Raw genomic sequence first — 20946 nt, 5'->3', positions numbered from 1 at the left:
TCGTGCCACTTCGTGGAAAAATATTCTCGAATTCTTTTGTCTCTTTTTTCGTATAAATCAGCGAGCCCTTGGCCTGGAGCATCGTTACGTCGCAGAAAATACATTTTCGTCGAGGTAAAAAAAATTTTCTTTTCGCGAGCATGTATGTACATACAGAGTGTCTCGCGTAAATGGATTCAGCTACAGTGTCGAAACAATAGAAGATAGAAAACAGTTAAGAAAAATCAAATGATTTCGAAGTTATTTAATTTTTCGTGTGAGAATGTTTTTCTATCTTTTGTTGTTTCAACGCTGTGGCTCGATTCAGTTGCGTGGAACACCCTGTACACTTTCAACGATGTGTTAAAAAAAGATTAGAGTGCGGTGTTGTTCTCCGTCAGCGTGATTAGTTCTCATAGATTACTTTATAAATTTCGTTGCTTATCAATATATAGCGCAACGCCAAAGAAACGAAGGCGCGACTTCGTAACATCCGTATGCACAGGGTGTCTCATGAAACATGAACGCAAAAGAATTAACTTCGACGTACGAAAATATTAATATAAAAAAAACATTGTCTCGAGTCATAATAGTTTTCGTAACCTGTCTTTGCACAAAGTATTATTAGAAATTTGCATAGGACAAAGCGTTGATCGTAAACATCGCGTGGGATTAATCATAGAAATGTTATTTCACTACTTTCGTGCATCCTTTAATATCAATATTCTCGAGACACCCTGTACACGCTTACAATACACGCATAGTATATATGTGTACGTGTACAATTCACGATTATCTTGTGCAATGTACCAACGGTACGTAATCCGAAGAAATATATTTCTCGAAAATATTTTATATTTTAAATTCGAAATTCAATTGACGCGCAAATCAATTAAAATTGTTAAATCGACAGGAAATTCGATAGAAAATCAAAGTCTGGTATTAAAGAACCGAAACGAGTGATGTTTGCCTACGTTCGTGCTTGTAAAAATCGAGTTCGATCGTGTACGAAAAGAATATTTGAAAATACGCTTCAACGAAATGCAGAAGGACGATTCTAGGGAATTCGAATTTCATTTTGCGTCCCGTTAACGGCGAAAAGCACTGCCTTAACGTTAGGTTTGTCGCGAAGCGGCAAGAAGATTTTAACGATCCAACGATCGCGCCTGCGCCGTAGATTATCGAGCGCGAGACTTAAATTCTCGACGAGGATCCATTTCGCGCGTCGCTTAAAATTACGGTCTAAATGTCGGAGCGATTGTCGTCGAGAGAATATCGTGTAAAGCACTTCAAGAGTCACGGACTTTTACCTAACTGTGCGCGCTTGTGCACGTTCGTGTATACAGGGTGATCCATTAGAAACGAGCCAGTTCAATGTCCTCGTTATTTTACATAAAAGAAAGAAGAGTAATCCGAATGCGTGAAATCAAGCATTATTTTCTTCTACTTTAATATACGTATTACTTTTTCTGCGTGGCATTTATCCAATTATTAAATTATCAAATAATAATCACGAGTCTCTCAGCGCTGATATGTATCGTCGATAAAATTGTTAGACAAGAATTAGAAATCATAGATACAAATAGCGATTTACTTAAAACAACGAGGACATTAACATCGCCTGATTCTAATCGACCATCCTATACGTGGAAGAACGAAAGACGAGCCTTGGAAGGAATTACTTAACCCAGGACCCATCTTTCGTTCTCCCTGCATTACATATCTAGTTTGTATTATTTTCACGCGGACGAAATTCTGAAAATCATTTTGAGGCTCAGAAGATTGCTCGTATATTGTTTCAACGAACATATTGGTCAAGTTATTTGTAAATTTCAAGCGCAATGATATAGCGTCAAAGATAACTTTTTCTTTTCTTGTTCAACTTATTACTGGTAATCTTCAATTCGACTCTCATGGATTATCGAATCGTTTGATTTGTATTCCGCGTGTGTACGATTCGTCCGCACGAAAACACTGCAGTAACGATCAATTTTTAATAGTCGTCTGCAGTCCACTGTTTTTACAGTAAAAAAAAATCGCTCGTTAACGCTGTGGTTAAATATTCAGCACCGTATCAAAATTCCATATTTTGCTCCGAAATTTCGCTCGGTCGAATTCGTGCATTCCATGCACTCTGAATATATTTACGTGATCTAAACAATCTGCATTCATGTTTCAAAGCTCGTTCGTTACATCCTATTTTTTAACTACGTGTTACTTTCGTTCTTTCGACCCTTTAGGTTTCGATCCTCGCATTGGAGGTAAATTTCTCAGCTACACACGTTCAAATTCTCCTTTATTCGATTAAAATTTTCACCACTTTCGATAATCTTTTCACAAGTTCAAAGCTCCTTCGAACATTATTGCGTATTTTGGTATCGATACAATGACAAGTCAAACAGTGAAACAAAGATGCAACTTCGATCAAACCAGCTCTCAAACTTCTCCAAAACTAAAATAAAACAAACGATTGGAACAGTTTTAGTTGGAAATAACCTAATCCAAACCAACGCAAGCTAAGTGGAAAAAAGGAAATCGATTGGGTTATTCAAACTATCCTCGTCCACATCAAACACCTCCAAACTTCCATCGGTACACTACACTGATTGCCCTTTCAAAGTTCAATCATTTTTCGTCGCTGCAAACATCTCTCGACTTTCAACTTGTACGAGTATGGTCAATCTGGTCTGCACCCATTCCTTAAACTTCATCAAACACGATGAAACATCATCGAACAACCTCAAAAACCATCACTCGACCGGAGCAGACAGAACAACCGATTCGTTCTCGGTGCTGGAAGTTCGTTCGAACTTCTTCGAACATCCTCAAAGCCCTTCAAACACTCTCGAACGTGTTCAAAACTTGTTCGAACCTCCGCGAACCGGTCCACGTCGCCGAAACAGAGTACCGGGGCGATCGATCGGCAAAGTCAATCGTCGAGAGGATCGCCAGCGCCCGATCGACCGAACTCCTGCGACGAGGGGGGCTGTCGATCGGGCACCAGCAACCATCCTCACGTCCTCACAAACTTGTACACAACACCGAAGACCAGCACGCTGACCAGAACCAGGACCAACGCGGTGACCACCTTGGCAAACGCGTTCAATCCGCTCTCCGTGTGCTGTTGAGGCCTTCTGGTGGGAATGCTCTGCTTTGAGGCCAAACCCCGAGCCAACGCGGGGAACGCGAGGCTCTGGGTGAAGGTCAGCTTGTGCAGGGACTCCGAGAGGGAGTACGGACCTACGGAGCCACGGGCTGCTGCCCTCAGGAGCGAGTACTCCAGGTCCAGAGCGTCGAACATGCTGTACCTGTTGATCAAACGTGTTTATTTTGTATGAGGTCGTAGGGTGGGACGGATGGTATGGTTTGAACGTGTTTGACGACGTCTGACGATGATTCCTCGTGGTTGAATACAAAAATGACAAACTGGGGGCACGTGAAATTCTTTGCAAGCGTTCGGTTGCGTTAGATCTGGGTTAGAATGAAGTAGAACCTATCGTTTCAAACAGAAATGATACGAGACGATCGAGAACGATTGGATCCGAGACAAGGTATCTAAATATTGAAGGGTCCAACTAGCAGTAACATGCTCTCTGTGTCAAACGGAATCTTATGAATAAATCCAGTAATTCAACGAGCTCCAAGACATTAATCTAGGGGAGGCAAATCGCGAGGGGTTCAGTCAATCGATTCCTAATGGTGCTGCACCTACTCGTCTAAATTACATTATAACGTGTTACGAGTATGAGTAGATGTATGGGTCGAAAAATTGTGTTTTCTTTTGATCTAAATGTTGGTCGTAGAAACTCCTAGCAAAATTGGTCGTTAAAAGTATAAATAACGTGGAAACTTTTACGAAATCCATGTAATCTCGAATCGAAACGTTCGGGACGTTGTTCGAATTTTTAAATGTCCATTCGTGTTTCGTGCCACTGTAAATCCTGTCGAATGAAACTGAAATCGTGTTCTACGTCGGATCGATTCAGTGTCTGGGTGAAGGTTCCACCCTTGAAGCATCGGAACGCGACGGAGAACATGGCCAGCGAGGCAGCGGAAACGGCTTCCGGTTCTCGCGTGGTGGGGGAAACCGGAAAGGCCCGAACCGTTTGGACTGTCAGCCATGATTAATGTCGCTGGGATATACAGGGTGATATCTCGATTTCGGTAACGGATAGAAAAAAACTGCAAAGGGAAAAGTTCAATGGTACGATGGCGTCTATTTTTCTGTGACTTTATTTTTTTTTTTATATAAACGAAACGTTGCACCGGAAAAATTGAGGTGCATATTTCATAACGAAAGGGAGCTGAGTCCACGTGCTCGGGTCGTTGTATTTGCATGGTGCCAGGGTCGTGCCTTGACACGAGCCAAGATCGACGTCAGAACGTGTCAGCCCGAGGGATTATTTCTAACTCCACTTTCCCTGTCCCGTAATTTCACGGATCGGGAACAGAGACGTTCAGGGACTTCTCGTCGACCTACGATTCCGCGATCCTGTTTCTCATTTTTTTCCAAGAGACCTCGACTCCGCGCACGACAAAAGGCAACTTAATCGAGCTTCTCGATCGCAATTCTCCCTTTCCGAGGGTTAGAAATTCTTTCGAACCTTCGACGGGGCCCTATAGAATTTATAAATAGCCATTCCTTCCGGTTTATCGCCTCGAATGGCTCTGGAATCAACCATTGTGTGTGAAATCTCTTTAATACAAAAGCTGTATCAGGAGGGAAACGTAATTTATGAACGGCTTTATTGCTACCTTCCTTCTTACAGTTTTATCAAGATCTCTGACTTTTTTAATGGAACTGAGTTGTTATTACACAGTTACAAGGGGAATCGATTTCTGAGGAAAAAAGGATTACACTTGGCCTACTGCTAGCAATTATGAATTTAAGAATAAACAAAGTTTTAACTTTCATTGCTATTCGTTTTTCCGTAACATAAACAATTTTATGATAATTTTAATGTTGTATTTCAATTGTTTCACAATTTGTCACGCTATGTAACACCGGGGAACCGAAAAAGTCGAATGGAAACCACCGTCGCGCTCGCTGCGCAAATATAGAATCGCAAACAATTAGTCAGTGAAACAAAACCAACATTCACACAGCAAATAAACAAAAGCAATATTCACACACAGAAACAGGCTAACCTATACAAGATTAAAAGAACAGTCAGTATGTTCCTTTCACGACATCATACTTGACATCGTTATTCATTCATCCACAAACCCTTTCTTTGACTGCCTTACAATTCGATTTCAACGCCCCCTTTCTTGCTCAATATTTTCGTCATTAAACGGTTACTATTGGAACAGTTGTCTTGGCGTGGAATAACCGAACGTACCAGGAAGTATTATAAACAAATAATAATGACAGTAACAGAATAATTTTCAAACAAATTACGTTTATAATAAATGTGAATTTGTTTCCATCCTTTTGACTTAAATCACAGCAGCTACGAAAACAGTAATCCCTATTTTTCACCATTCCATGAAGCTGCAAATTTTGTCTAATGTTCTTTGTTAATACCACGATGAATGAGTCGATACGGTGTACTAATATCGATCACTTGGTCGATGAATGGAGGACGACCAAGCAACGATAAAATTAGACAAATACTGTGCTCGTTTTATGGATCTAGTTTTCTGAATTACACGTGGTCGCGTGGTTCAAGGTTTGAATTTTTCCCCCGCAAGCGTATTATCTAGCTAGCTATCGAGGAATATTGATAGAATCAGCGAAACGTATCCCGTGATATTTATATGATGCCTTGCTAACTCACGTGGAACCTTTACTGACCTATAACTGATCCAATAATTCATTCTTCGTAGTACGTTTGTAGTATAGCAGGTTCATTATTGATGTTAATAGAAGATTAAGCTACCCAGGGTGCCCTTTCCCGTCTGTCACTATATTTACAGGGAAATGTCAGGCGTAGCCGTAAATATACTATGTAAATTGACTCGAACAGGGTGGGACAGGCTATCTTGATGAACCTGAGAAGTAATACTATTTTTCTTGATCTTGGCTTCGTGGCGAAGTAAAAATACGTTGGCGCGGCTTCCTGTTACCATTAAATCGCTATTTAGATCAATCGACGTTCAGGTATAATGTCTAAGAGAAAATAAACTTCTTCGACGTTTTTAAAACCACGTAACAGCTGAGCAACATCTGGTACTATTAACGATTATACGTTATTATGGTAATTCACTATAAAAGAAAAAAAATTTGACCTCCATCGAGATATTTGAGGGCTTAAATTATATGTAGAACTTGTTAGCAATTGTAGAACGCTTGATAGATTGGGTGGCGCCCGATCACCCAAGTGCAGCATCATTGAGTCGCGTGCAATTCAGAATGGGTGACCGCTCGAAAAAAAAAACACGTATTATTGGATTACTTTGTAAGTATAGAGAAGTAACACAGTGTAAACAACAATAATTTGATTCTCTAAATAAAATAGAACAAATTAATAAGAAATTTAGGTGAATCACCATATTATAATGCACGAGAATACGAGTGGAAGAAACTGTAGTATACAAATTCCTAACAAATTGTGTGGAGAACCATCGTAGAATCTACTAAATGAAAATACTAAAACATTTCAGGACAGAGATGGATTCGAGCGGATGAAATGGCAAATGGGGAGGATTTTTCGGGGTTGTTCGATTATAACGAACGCTTGTATACCTGCTGCTGCGTCTCCTGTCTTGCGAATGCATCGAAGCAACGGCGGAGCTAGGCATGGATCGCAGACTGCTGGTGGTCGAGCTGGAGGGGCTCGGTGGTAATGGGGGTGGCTCCTCGTCGATGGACGTCCTGTCCGGGGTCGGCGGGTTCTTAGACCCGGAATTGTGGTGATTGTGATGCAAATGGTGCAGCTGCAGCCGAGCGTGGTCCGGATGGAGCAGACTGGCGCGTCGCGATTGCTGCGGCGTCGCGGCGGGGCTGGTGCTCGCTACGCCGCAAGGCGACGGCGATGCCTTTATAAACAAATCGTCCGTGTCTGTGATATATACCCTCTCCGTAACAGTACTATCGTACAAGAGAAATATCGAGAAATCTGTTTTCAAATTCTATAAATCGCGAAACGGAAAATGCTCGTAAAAATTTGACTGGTCTTCGAGAAGCTGGTTTAAATAAATAAACATGTTCCATGCAATTTCTCAGGGGTGAATAATAACGGTGAAACTCGATAGAAGGGAAATTAAACGATTTCGAACGAGTGCATCGTCGTCGTTTTTGTAAATTGACCCATTTCGAAGGTTTCAAGATGGCCGCCTCAATTCTTAACACTTCGATTACCACGCCATCTATGGGTGACAAGATCTACCATTATGGGACTACAAAAATTAATTCTCAAGCGGAGACGTCGAGGGGAATAAATTTGAATAAGATTTGCGAATTTATGCAAGCTTAATAAAATAAATAAAACGAACTTTATGTAGGGTACAATGGTCCACGATCAAGATGTAAGACTTGCAGAGTATTATACGGTTTTAATCTGGCAGTGAATCTACCATTATGGGACTACAAAAATTAATTCTCAAGCGCAGACATCGAGCGGAATAAATTTGAATAAGATTTGCGGATTTATGCAAGCTTAATAAAATAAATAAAACAAACTTTATGTAGGGTACAATGGTCCACGATCAAGATGTAAGACTTGCAGAGTATTATACGGTTTTGATCTGGCAGTGAACGTGTTTAATGGAAGTGTAAAGTGTCTTTGCGATGTTGGTTCCATGTTTAGTGGATTCTGCGATGATCCATTGATGTTTGTGAGTCGTTAATCGGGGTTTTGGGGAAGCTACGGGTTTATTCCTCGCAAAGGGTACCTGGATGGAGTCGATGCCGCTGTCGTTGACGTTCTCCTGGACGTCTGGAAACACGAATGCCTGCGCCTGTCCGTCCGCCTCGCCTCTCGGCGAGTCGCTCGGCCATACTTGCAACAGAGGAAGCCCGCCCCGTGTTTCTGGACAAACTTCCGCGGTGACGACGTTGCTCTGCTCACCCGTACCGAGGCACAATCTGCCAAGCTCTCTCAGTGGCTTCTATCGAACGACATCCACCCTTCATTTACATTCTCAAAACGAGACACGACGAATTTAACACTTTGACTGCCACGTCACCCATATATGGGTGACAGGACTTTTAACAGAGGAACTAAAACAATTAATTTTCAAGTCGAAATGTTAAAGAAAATAAATTTTAATGTGGTTACAAAAGTAACTACTACGACAACTTTTAAGTTGCGTAGTTTACAATTACCTAAAATCAAAGTTTTGGTCTTGCAAACAATTTTAGGATTTCAGACTGGCAGTCAACGTGTTAAAGAAACTACACGAGGCTAGACATTTTCGAGATCCAAGGATTGGAATACAAATTCAAAAAACGGCCTCTAACACGTATTTCTTGTACCTAACTTTTTATTTTAAACCCTCCAATGCCAGTGCAAAGTTAACACGGAATTTTCACGAGCTACGTTTCAACCCTCGTCGTAGAATAATTTCCAATTTCTTCGCAAACAGAATAAATTTGGAATTAAATCTCTCACCCCTTAAAGTGTAATTTCATTCTAGAGAATTTCATAGAATTTTAGACAGCGAAACTATAGAATAACGAGAGTTAAATGTAAATACTAAAACTGGTATAATATCAGTAAGATGTTACATACAATGTTCACTGTATGCTTTAAACTATACGTTTCAACCCTCGCCGTAGAATAATTTTCAATATCTTTGCAAACGGAATATTTGGAATTAAATTTCCCACCCCTTAAAGTGTAATTTCATTCCAGAGAATTTCATAGAATTTTAGATAGTAAAATTATACAGTAATGAAAATTAAATTCAAATATTAAAACTGGTATCTCGGTATCTAAGACGCCACAGTTTTGTCGTTTCGATACAACAAATAAAATTCACTTTTATCTATTTCTCAAAAGAGTTTGCAATAAATATTTTTGGACAATTATGAGGAGACATCCGTGCAGAGCGACAAGGACTGAAATATTTACTATCGAACAATTGTCGTTGTCAGCCATACAGTAGCAGGTTCTACCTTGCGATACGAATTGTAAACAGTTACAAAACACATGATTGATAGGTATCGATACAATAGTCGCCCCGTCACAATGAATCTCAAACTCGTGTGATCGATCTTCGACGTTGCTGTTTCGATAAAATCTAAACGCGTCTCAGCCCCCATTCCCAACACGCTTCTGAGCCAACAACGACGATCAGATCGATATTCTTGAGCATCGAAGACAAATTTCAACCGTTATCTTTCTATCTGAAATTACCGACGCCGCCCTAAATTATTCACGAGCCTACATCAGACGGATCTGTCCTTCGTACCGACTGTGCACAGAAACATAGTCATCGCGACCCTATTTATAGAACCTGCAATTTTACCAACCCTTACTCGTGGCGTAGATATTTTTACAACTCGGAAAATTCTTATACGAAGTAACTTTTTTCTTTACGGTAATATTATTCACGAAGAGGGGAGCCAAAACCTCCCAATAATAAAAATTCTCCCTTTTATGCGCGTGGCTCTTTCGAGAAGCACCGTAAAACCTATTTACTGTCTAAACTTTCATCTCGAAGTAACGAATAAATATTACAAGATTGTACGGACGAAAGAAATATCTAACATTGCGATTACAAAAGAAATAAATAAAAAAAAACAATGAAATATTGCTAGAATTAATTGTTTAAGCCTGAAACTCTGTAGAAGGTAGAAAAAATTAAACGGTTCCGAGCAAGTGCATCGTTATTTCTGTAAATTGACTCGTTTGAAAGGTTTCAAGATGGCCGCCTGTATTCAATACTTTGAATGCACGAGCTAAAATAATAATATAAAGGAAAACCTGTAAACTCGATAAATAAAAAAAGAAAAATAATGGAATATCGCCAGAATTAATTGTTTAGATAACAATGGAGCGGATCTTTTGTTTCGTAGCTTTGTGATTGCTGAAAATTTGTGCAATTTTAATTACACGTATCGTTGTGAAATTCTGTTTTTCATCGAAACAACAATTTTCAAGGGATTGCTCGGAGCATGGTCGATATATTAACCAGAGCATCGCGGTTTCCTAAATAAGACGCGTTCTCTGGGTCTGACATAACTGCGTTCCCCGTCCTGATAACAACGTACCGCGGCGTTATGTCATTCACACGCACGATCATGTTATACGCGTTGTATTTACGTCATGTGAGGCCTGCCAGCGGCTCGAATTGATTCGCCCGACGAGAATGTCCACGGAAATATCGCCGCAGAACGATGAATTTGAATGCGACGGACTATTCGAACAACAATTGTATCATAATAAATTTACAGCGACGATATCGGTGCAATTTTCACGAAAATTTTACTCTCCCAGCATTGGTATAGAATACAATTTCTTCAAATTCTTCAATAAATACTTTAACATAGAATTTCGTTCGTTGCAAAGAGAATGTTATTCCGCTAAAATGAAACTGTTATTGAAATCAACAAATCTCCGCACTGGGAATACTTAGATATTATTTATAGAGACTCTGAATAATTTGAAAAAATTTTTTTTACTGTACGCAATATGAATTGTTTCATTTATTAACACGTTCACTGTCCATGGTCCATATACGGGCCACAGCGCCATGCTTTTGGATACGCCGCTAAGAGACCGGGACAGTGACCGCGTTAACTACCTTTCAATGTACTAATGATATACAGAGTGTTCGACCAACCCTGGGAAAAATTTTAATGGGGGATTCTAGAGACCAAAATAAGACAAAAATAAAGAATATTAATTTGTTGATGGAGGCTTCGTTAAAAAGTTATTAACAAATAAATTGAAAAATTTCAAATCGTTCTAGAAAAATTATTTTTAGTTGCAGGGGTTAATTGTAAGTATTTTTGGTCAATAGACATACCCCCGAAATCCTACCCACTTTCGAGAAAAAAATTCGAGAAAGTACTGAAATTTTTAGACGAAATTAAAAGATTTCAAAACATACTAAAAAAATTATTTTCGATTGCAGGGGTCAATTGCAATCATTTTTGGTATATAGAAGTACCCTCGAAATCCTACCCACTTTCGAGAAAAAAATTCGAGAAGGTGTGAAATTTTTCGACGAAATTAAAATATTTCAAATCGTTCTAAAAAAAATACTGTTAGCTGTGGGGGTCAATTGCAATCATTTTTGGTGAATAGACATACCCCCGAAATCCTGCGCATTTTCGAGAAAAAAATTCATTACGTGCAGAACTTAAAAGGTTAATAACTTTTTAACGAAGCCTCCATCAACAAATTAATATTCTTTATTTTTGTCTTATTTTGGCCTCTAGAATCCCCCATTAAAATTTTTCCCAGAGTTGGTCGAACACCCTGTATATTTGGCAATATTCAATCATTTTTTAAAATTCTTTTTACATGCGATATGCACAATATAAATTGTTTCGTCATTTTTTTCGAGACATTTTAACGCTCTAGTAATATATATTTGGAAATATTCAAGCCCAAACTATGTTACTGTGAACAAACGCGTATTAAATGCATCAACCGTTTATAATTCCGTATCCAGCTTCGAATCAAAGTTTCACCGCAAACGGGAACCGATGAAGCGAAAATTCGAATCGGCTTATCGACTTTGGACTTGCGAAAGCTTCGTGTAATTCCGTTTCGTCGATCGTAGTTATGAAACGCGATTAAATTCGCGTCTCGAAAATATACGGATCCGTGTACCAACGAACCGTACGATTAATTGAATAATTAGCGACAAAAACGGGCGGAAAGTTCAGCGATTAATTGTTCACTGTTTCGTTAACGAGTAATTATAACTACAATCTTTACCCTCGGAAACTTCTGCGAATAGAATATATTCTAATAACGGTAAAAAAAATTTTTTTTTATAAATATCGATAGGAAATACTTTTTTTTCTAGTATGCATTGCATCCACTATACTGCATAAATGATCTAAGCAGAAACAATTCACAGAGAGGGTATAAATAGAACCGGAGAACGCGAGACACTAGAGTTTGAACAACGGTAAATTTGTCATGCTCGTACAAAAATTTATGGAGTGTTTGTTTCGTTATCCGTTGTAAAATGTTCATGGAATGTCCAAGAATAGCGTCCAATCGTGTAGAGGAGAGCATTGTTTATTGCCATCAAGACAGAATAATAGGAGGTGAAACGTTTCCGACGAGAAATCGTTATCGAACGAGATCGACGCGATAAAACGTCTTCCTCCTCGTAACGAACGACTTTCCTTTTACAAGGTTCAAGCGATTCTAATTTCGCGCCAAACCTATAAATCCGCGGTCAGTTTCCTGCGGTTATTAATTTATCGAAGAAATCTACCGCCTTAAAAATAAATAAAAAATTCCCTTTTACACAAGCGTACGAATATCTAACAATATCGTCGACTCTCGATATTTAAAATTAAATAATTTGGTTGAAATAATTAAAATCTGAGACAATATACGACGTAATAAAATTATCGTTCGAGTTAATTAAAATTTAATCACTGAAATAACTCTTTTAATTCCATTATACTTCTAATTGCGCTGGGAGATACAGGATGTAATGCAATAATTAAACAGTGCCATCGTGACTGTGTAGCAGAAAGGTATGATACTTCCAAAGTAATATTTGCAAATTTTAATTAAAATATCAAAGGTCCTTTCAAAGTGAATTTAAATACTTGAAATATACAATAATTGCAAACAAATGGAGCTCGTAACTGTTGCTTTAAGAACCACGATCGTAATAAATCAGACTTGAAAACACGTGATTTCAAAGTCACGGTGTTGCAAAAGGTTAAATACTGTAATTTATCGCGTAATCGTTGATGGCACTTTAAACGCCAGTTAAAGAGAAAAAATGTAATTCCTGCCCGAAGGGGTTAAAAATAGGAAAACTATTTGTTCCGCGACTCTCTCGAGCAGCTATAATAATGGCGCCAGCAACGCGGAAACACGAGACAACGCGTCCCATAAATAAATCCTACGGTGAACTTTCGATTCAACGGAAGTTTGGAAAGTCTTCGACCTCGTCGACGTTACCTAACCTCGTTGTTTCCAACCCCAGAGTCTTCCTGAAATATTCTCGAGATCGGATTTTCATTAAGGCCTGTTTACATTGACACGATGAAGGTCAACGCGGCTCGATTCTTTGCGACGCAATGACGTAGGATGGACGCACGAAGGAATTACCAGCGACGGTTCAACATGGCCGCGCAAGAAAAGTGCAGAGTTCGTCCGGTTCGTTCCTAACCCGACGATTTTTTTTTACTATTTTGCACTTTCGTAGTGAACGCTAGAAATAGCAACGAAACGCCGGTATTTATAACAACAAACTTCCAACAATTTCCCTTTATCGAAGCAAGTGAATCTAAATAAACGAAATTGCAACTACAGCTGCTGAATTTTTGTCGAACTTTATCGCGTGGAATAATTGATTTTGATGGTAAGAAAAAAATATGGAAGCTTAAGACTGAAGGTCAATATCACGAAAAATATTTGCATCGAGAAACTATTGTTTCAGGAAATAGTTAACATTTTTCAGTAATTATTCGATTTACATGTAAATTAAGAGAGGGTGGATAGCTTGCATCGTTTGAATTTTGTACAAAAATTACTATTTGAGCGTGGGAGTTGTTGCGAAAGGTTCCATGAACGTCAACTGTTGATTATTTGTGGATTCGAAAAAAAAGGGCACATTTTTATTATTGCTCCCGACAAACTCTGACGCGAAACAATCGGGGTTGAACGATCCGGGATTTTTCGACGCTGGTAGCCTGAAAAAAGCTTACTGCAATTTCCATGGGAAACGGGAGAAAAAAGTGTCGCCGGTGGAACACGAAACGAATCGATACCGAGCAAGTCGGAAACATCGCGACGAAACCTATTTGTATGCAAATGAACAATCAAATTCCTCCCCGTAAGACAAAATAATTAAAAAAAAAGGGCAATTTAATTCAAGATTCATCAAAGGTTTAAAGTAATATTATACCAACTCGTTAAATAAAAATTATTTGTGAGGGTTCCAATAAACTTTAAACAAATAAGTCACAGGGGTAGTTATCACCCTTCGAATCTTTCAAAATATTTTATCGTCATGTTGCAAAGGGTTGGAACGATGCTCAAAGGATTTGCAACGCAAATAATAATAATTTGTTTGAGTGTAAATGAAATTCTAGTTTGGAAAATTACAATTATTACATTTTCGAACCAAAAAATAGCAAACAAAAGTGGGTAGTCATTCTGTGTGTAAAATAACACAGATTTATCGTACGATTAAATTAATAGTATGTTGTTAAATTTAAATTATTGGTGCAAGTTCCAATAAACTTTAAAAAAATAAGTCATAGGGGTAGTTATCACCCTTTGAATCTTTCAAAATATTATATTGTCATGTTGCAAAGGGTTGGAACGATGTTCAAAGGATTTGCAATATAAATATATCGGTTACGGTGATAGTTTTTCTAAAGATTTTTTCATTCGACGTATAATTAGTCCGACCTCGTACGAAAAAAACCGGTGGTCAAACAGACGATGCGAACACGCAGATCGATAGAGCGCAACCAGGAAGCTCTCTAATGAAGCTGGATGGTTCTTTGCAGGGTTCCCATGCCCCGGATGGGAGCCAACGGTATTCCATATTTGCAAAAAAAAAAAAAAAGAAAAAATGGATCATCTGTCTTGGGAACAAAGAGGACAATGGGCACGTGAGATAATAGACACAGTTCAAATTTCCAGCTTACCGAAGATTGGTCCGCGATAGCTATTATTACTGTTAACCCATTCATCCTACGTTTCTTTTGTACACCAAGTGGGTGAATGAGATTTTATGGAATACTCAAACGAAGGGAACAAGTATGCAAAAAATTAAATTTCCGTAAAAATTGTGTAAAATATAATTTCTACTCAAAATATTCTGGACTATGTACCAACTTATTTGTTAGATTTATAAAATATAAAAAATACAGTTTAAGTTATGGGTTTACTCTATATTTATTTTGTATCCGTAATGGGGAAGCTAAATTAAATTTTATGGAATACTTAAATGGGGGGAAATGTATGAAAAAAATTGTGTAAAATATAATTTCTACTCAAAATCTTCTGGACTATGTACCAACGTATCTAAAATATAAAAAATATAGTTTACGTTGTGGTTTCATTTCATATTTATTTTGTACCTCTAATGGGGAAGCTGAATTAAATTTCATGGAATATTCAAATAGAGAGAACATGTATATGAAAAACTAAATTTCCGTGAAAATTGTATAAAATGTAATATCTACACAAAATTTTCTAAACTATGCACCAACTTCTAAGGAATACAATTTCTTTGGAATAAGAGAAAACAGTTTTTTAATTACTTTGTAATTTTTAAGAAATTAAATAAGCTTTTACCTATTTTATGCCCAATTTGCTACCTGATTTTAAATTTGTGATTCGAATGTGTTGCTAGTCCCCGAATTTTTTATTTTCAGGCACTTTTCACGAACAACTATGAACGTGATGTCTCTAAGCTCGAAACGAAGTCCAACACGAGCAACCGTCCGACAGTCAACGACATTCTTTTTTATTGTTACGACACTTTTGTGGTGTTTTTGTCGAGGGGAAAAATCCTAGGCAAACAAAGCACGCGGTTTGAACGAAACAAGAATTTGGACGCGGTCCAACCGTTTATGCGAGAAAAATGACACGGTACAAAGGGCGGTAACGACCGACCATTACTAAAAACCAGGAAATTTGCATAATCCTTTCTGTTTATATCCCCCAGGTCTGTTCTCGAACCCAGGAATCTCGTAATCATTATGTCGAAGCAAATTAGAGGAACACTTCCCAAAGTAATTTTAATAATTGCTATTTATTTAAAAGAATAGTAAAATCGCGAACAAAACGTATGGTAGATTATTTTGAAAAAGTGACCTGGCCTTTATCTGAGAATCATTTGTCACGAATCTGTCAATTTTCGTTTCCGTATGGTTTTCATATCTCACGACAAATATTTCTCGAGGGAATTCGCGATACTCCAGAAACAACAATGGCGCTTTTGTTACGGGTAGAATAGTCACTGTTGCACGTCTGCACACGTGGGCAAATACATCGAACAATTGAAATCGAATAAAGTGAGATTTCGTAAAGCTATTGTGTACACGTTGTGATTGTAATAATTTAGTCGAAAATATTGATAGCCGCGCGAGAAGATAATTGTATCTTCCAGGATTGCAACGTGCGTTCCTCTCTGGACCAAATCATTTCGTTTGAAATTGAAAAAAGTATTCACGGAATATCATACAGAACTTCCTCGATAGTTGGAAACGGAACTAAATAAAAAAAATTGAGAAAACCCGTAACATCGTGAACGACCTCGATGATTTCGTGGTCGCGGGGAACGAAAATGGAGCACGAATTTTGCCAGAAATTATACCGTGTAAAATGGTCCGTGTTCTAAAAAAAAAAAAGATTCGAGATTAATTTGTCGGACTTAATCCCCCGAGCTAAAAATTAATCTCACGCGTCTCCCCTCGCTCTCGAGACAGTGCATTAAAAATTTCGCGACTGCCGTATTAAACTACCGGGGAATTAATTAATCGTGCAACGTCGGTTCCCGGAGAATATTAAAAAGTTCGCAACGAGGCGAAACGGGGATAAATATTTCCTTCGCTGCATCCAGGACGCATTATCAGCGGCCTAATAAATTATAAATTTTCCAGGCTGGTCTCGAGCCTCGGGCAAAGTGGAAAGTTTCGTTTCTTCATTACTGACGTACCAGATACAGAAAAAACTTTAGACAATTTTCTATCTTTGGTATTCGATTAAAATAAAATTTCAATTTTAAGAAACCATTTTCATCGCCGTTCTTATCAAATTTTCTATTATTCACCCAACGGTTGGAAAACTAGTATTTATAACGTGATTTCTACTGGAAATATTCTCTCCTCCAATTTCAATTACCCGTTGAAATTGTACGTTCAATTATGCATCGGTTTAATAATTCCCGATATCACCAGCACAGTATCGTAGCAACCCAAATTATCCTGTGCACTTCGGGCACAGTTGGCTGTTATTAAAAAATTTCTCGATACACCCATAATCGCGACTAATGATTTGCAAATCGTGTCGAACAGACAGAGAACGATGTTCGTGACCGTGACTGAAAGATTCTTGGCTACGGCCTTGACACGGCACGGTCGATGAAGGGAAGGAAAAAAGGGGTTGCTTTTCCCAGCACGACACCTCCACGCGTGTAAACGGAAACACCCCCGTCGACGTTCGATTAATTTTTAAGAGTCAATTACGCGAGAAAATTACCCCGTCCCGACGCCTCGACGATCTCCTTGCCGAGAGAAATTATACTTATTCGTAGAAATCAAGTGTGTCTCGTGTAAAATTTTTAACGAAGAAATTTATATTTGTTATCGACGAGCTCGAAATTGTCGCGTTATTTTCAACCCCGTGACGAAGAATAGAAATCCAACGATCGAATAAACTGGACGAGAGGGTAATGGAAAAGTAGTTGGTCACTGGCGCGAAGATTAATTGAAATCCGACGGCCCTCGAACCGAAGGGAGTGAAAATGTCAAAGGGAGCCATAAACTTTCGCCTAACTTCGCGATGTTGCGTTAGCTGACGGGGAAAGAAGTATTCACTTTTGACTTGGATTTCGTGAAGTCGTTCGTAACGAGGGGATGAAATTTTCGCTCGTCCTTTGACGTCCTCGAACCGTTCGAACATTCTCTGCAGCGATTCGACGGTAAAACGGAGAAAAGGGAATCGACATTCTCGAGAGTACTGATTTTTTTTATTTTAGATGGGCCTGTTGTATGTAAATAGAATTCAAATCGAAAAATAGCGAATAAAAGCGAACGGTTATTCTGTGTTTAAAATCGTTACTTGTATTCACACATTATTCGCTATAAATGAAAAAAAAAACTTGTTTCTTATGAATTGAATTTTTGAAATTGGTGTAAGTTTATTTTGTTCATACATTGAGATATTTAAGGGTTTAAATTATATATAAAACTTGTCAGAGATTGTGGGATGCTGGATAGACTGATTGTCCGATCTATCAAAGTGCAGCTGTATTGAGTCGCGTGCAGTTCAAGATGGGTGACCACACGAGAAAAAAAAATACACACATTTGGTGATTTTTAAACTGTTTGTATTATTAATATTCGTATCAGTTTCATAATTAACCACTACTTGTCTATTAATATTAAAAAACGAAAAAAAACACTATGTAAATATAGAGAAGTAACACAGAGTATAATAAACAAACAACAATTTAAAAAACATAATAGGAAACAAAGTTTAAGACAGTTTCTCTCAGCGAATCAGTGTATAGTGTACGAATACGAATTAGAAGTGACTGTATATTATAATTGTACAAATTCAACAACGTTTAATGGAAAATAATATAGGACAGCAAGAGTTTGAAAGATTCAGGACCAAATCCCCCCATTTATTCTTCGTTTCTGTAGATAATGTTGCGCCGGAATAGGGGGTGTTTCGAGAGCGTTACACCCTTTCAGAAATTAATTAAAAATGTCGTTTACAGACTAGCCCGTAGCGCGCTGATGCCCCGAATGTTTTCAAAGGGAATACGAGGCATCACTCGACGTTATTTCGCTCTGATAGCGAAACTGAAAAAAGAAGAGAAAGAGAATCTCATTATACCTCGACGAACCGCCACCCTTTTCATTCGAAAACCGAGCCAGTGAGTCACGGGGGTGTGCAGCATCAAGATCCCCAGGAAAACGATCGAAGGTCGTTTTTATCAAGGACTTCCTCTTTTCCTTGGCTGTTTCTACGCGATGTTCTTTGTTCGTAGCACCTGCGGTATTCGAGAGGGTAACTAGAAATACCCCTGTATCGCGTGTATTTAAAATGTAGTCAACTATTTGTCAGCAAAAGTAATACGATCAATTCATTCTTTATTCGCGAGTGAAACATTCAAGACCTGAAACTATCGAGGCGATTACTGACGACTTTTATAGCGAGTAAAGTCAGAATTGGACGAAGTTCAAACCAATTTAATCGAATAAAATGTTTTAAGACGAGTACGAATCAATACCAGGTTCTAAACTATGCATGACTAGTATCCATAAACGATAAGAAAAGCGAACTTTGACAGTAAAATTCGACGACGTTTACCAAATGATATTTCACGGTTCGATAAAACGAAACTTATGCCAAACATTTGAAAGGTAAAGATAGCATCACTATTCAGGGGCGAATAAATTTCATTTTTAACTGGGAGAGGCGGACTTCACCGACGACGCTTAAACTTTTTTATCCCTCGAGAGATCTCGTTATCTCACGATCTCTACGATATTAAGTACTGGAAAAAATACAATTTATTTGCTACGTAAGTAGTTTGTCTTTCGACAGAATAAAAACGAGTATCTTGGATCTAGAAGTTGGAATTTGATTGCTACGATAACCAACGAGTTCGCAATTTTTAACTCGTGATTTTTGGGTTTTTTTACTTTTCTATCTCGGAACGTTTGCGAAGCGAGCAGAGAAAGGACCTTTCGGCGTTCGTCTCAACGGATGGCCCGTTAGAATCGATCAACAAGTCTCTCTAAACTTATCTCGGCTAATTTGCTCCTGTTAAATTTCCATTGGAATGGTAAAAACGATTCGTTACTGGAATAAACCCCTCGATCTTGAATAATAAACTCGTATTAAGACGTCTGAGGACAGTTTACATCTGCACAGGATATACACACGAATGCAGAACTTATTTCAAAGTCAAATGCAGAGAGTAAACGTAGAACGTTCAAAACAGCTTTGGTGAGTTCGTGTTTAAACATTGCCACTGTCTAGAAATTTATTTCGAAAAATCAAATAATAAAAGGCTAATCGCTAAACGACTTAACTGCAAACTGAATCTACAGAAAATAAATATTCAACACAATATCCATAGACACTTAAATCGAATTTCCAAAAGTACTCAAATTTCGATGTATTTTGTCTGCAATTAATTTTAAGGAGAGACCACCCTCTAGATACTGGCCCATCGAACAGGGATGACAAAGTTTCTCCAAACTTCCCTTAAGGATTTCCAAATTAAAAAATTGCACATGTTCGAAACAAAAGACACTTAAACCCTTTCAACCAACAACGTCTCTTCAAATTTATCTAAGAGTATCTAGAAACCAAATAAAAAATTGGTCAAATCAACAATTAATAATCACAAGTCACAATTTACACATAAACATAATACAATTTCCATAAACACCTGGATTGAAGGAGCATTCGATCACTTTTTCATTAGAACAGTGGGGTGAAAACGAAAAACCACCCTCGGACTAAACACACTCTCGATATACACCTAAAGATCCAAACAAAAAAATAAAATAACCCTCGATTCCAAATTGAGTCTACAATTCGAGAGAATCTCTCCATAAATATCGAAATCAGAATAACTCCCTATGAAAAAAATTCCTTTTTCAAACTGCGTTGTGTAAATTTTGCGAGGTTCGAGATGGCCCAAAATAGGTAATGGAACGTTCGACGAAAAGGATGACGCTCACCCCAGGAGCTGACCCGACGAACTCGACCTGGTCACGCGGAAACAGGACGCGTTTGGTGCCATCGAGCGACCCACCTGCATGCTTCCGGGGCCGAGCTCATGGCCAAGGATCACGGGGCGATCCGTCGACTCGTGCCCAGGTGTCTTCGTCCAGGATGTATCGGGCCCTCGATCGGTCTCCTAGGGGTTTCGAACTACGACTGGTTCCGCTGGTAAGGACGGTCGAGACGGAAGCGTGCTCCATGGAACGGGGGAGGGGGTTGCCTCGATCCGGTAGCGCGCCAGCGGTGGGGATGGGTCGCTCAGTATCGCCGTGGGGGTGAGAGAGGTCCACCACCGCGGGTTCTGACGAGAGTTTGATTTACCCCAGAGTCCCAACGACTAGCCTAATCGTTATCCGGGTTGTTGATTCCCAGTTTATCCCCGATT

At 38.7% G+C, this 20946-nt stretch overlaps 1 protein-coding gene across 1 annotated transcript; it reads right to left on the bottom strand.

Annotated features, from left to right (window-relative positions):
* Window positions 1-1881: 1881 nt before the first annotated feature.
* LOC143347908 (uncharacterized) lies at window positions 1882-20726 on the bottom strand. The gene is made up of 4 exons (XM_076777553.1): window positions 20593-20726; window positions 7816-8031; window positions 6668-6960; window positions 1882-3287 (listed from the first exon to the last, which is right to left on the bottom strand). The coding sequence occupies exons 1-4, from the start codon at window positions 20596-20598 to the stop codon at window positions 2993-2995; spliced, it is 810 nt and encodes a 269-aa protein (XP_076633668.1). The 5' UTR covers window positions 20599-20726; the 3' UTR covers window positions 1882-2992.
* Window positions 20727-20946: the final 220 nt, after the last annotated feature.

The sequence above is a fragment of the Colletes latitarsis genome, chromosome 11, assembly GCF_051014445.1.
Source record: "Colletes latitarsis isolate SP2378_abdomen chromosome 11, iyColLati1, whole genome shotgun sequence".
NCBI lineage: Eukaryota > Metazoa > Arthropoda > Insecta > Hymenoptera > Colletidae > Colletes > Colletes latitarsis.
This window is presented reverse-complemented; position numbering and strand designations above follow the sequence as displayed.

Bases quoted from the DNA above. Each gene is read 5' to 3' on its own strand.
- LOC143347908 (XM_076777553.1), bottom strand. The intron at 6,961-7,815 runs GTACCCTTTGCG...TTGTTTATAAAG, and splicing joins GCGGCATCGACTCCATCCAG to GCATCGCCGTCGCCTTGCGG. The intron at 3,288-6,667 runs GTATACAAGCGT...TTTGATCAACAG, and splicing joins GACAGGAGACGCAGCAGCAG to GTACAGCATGTTCGACGCTC.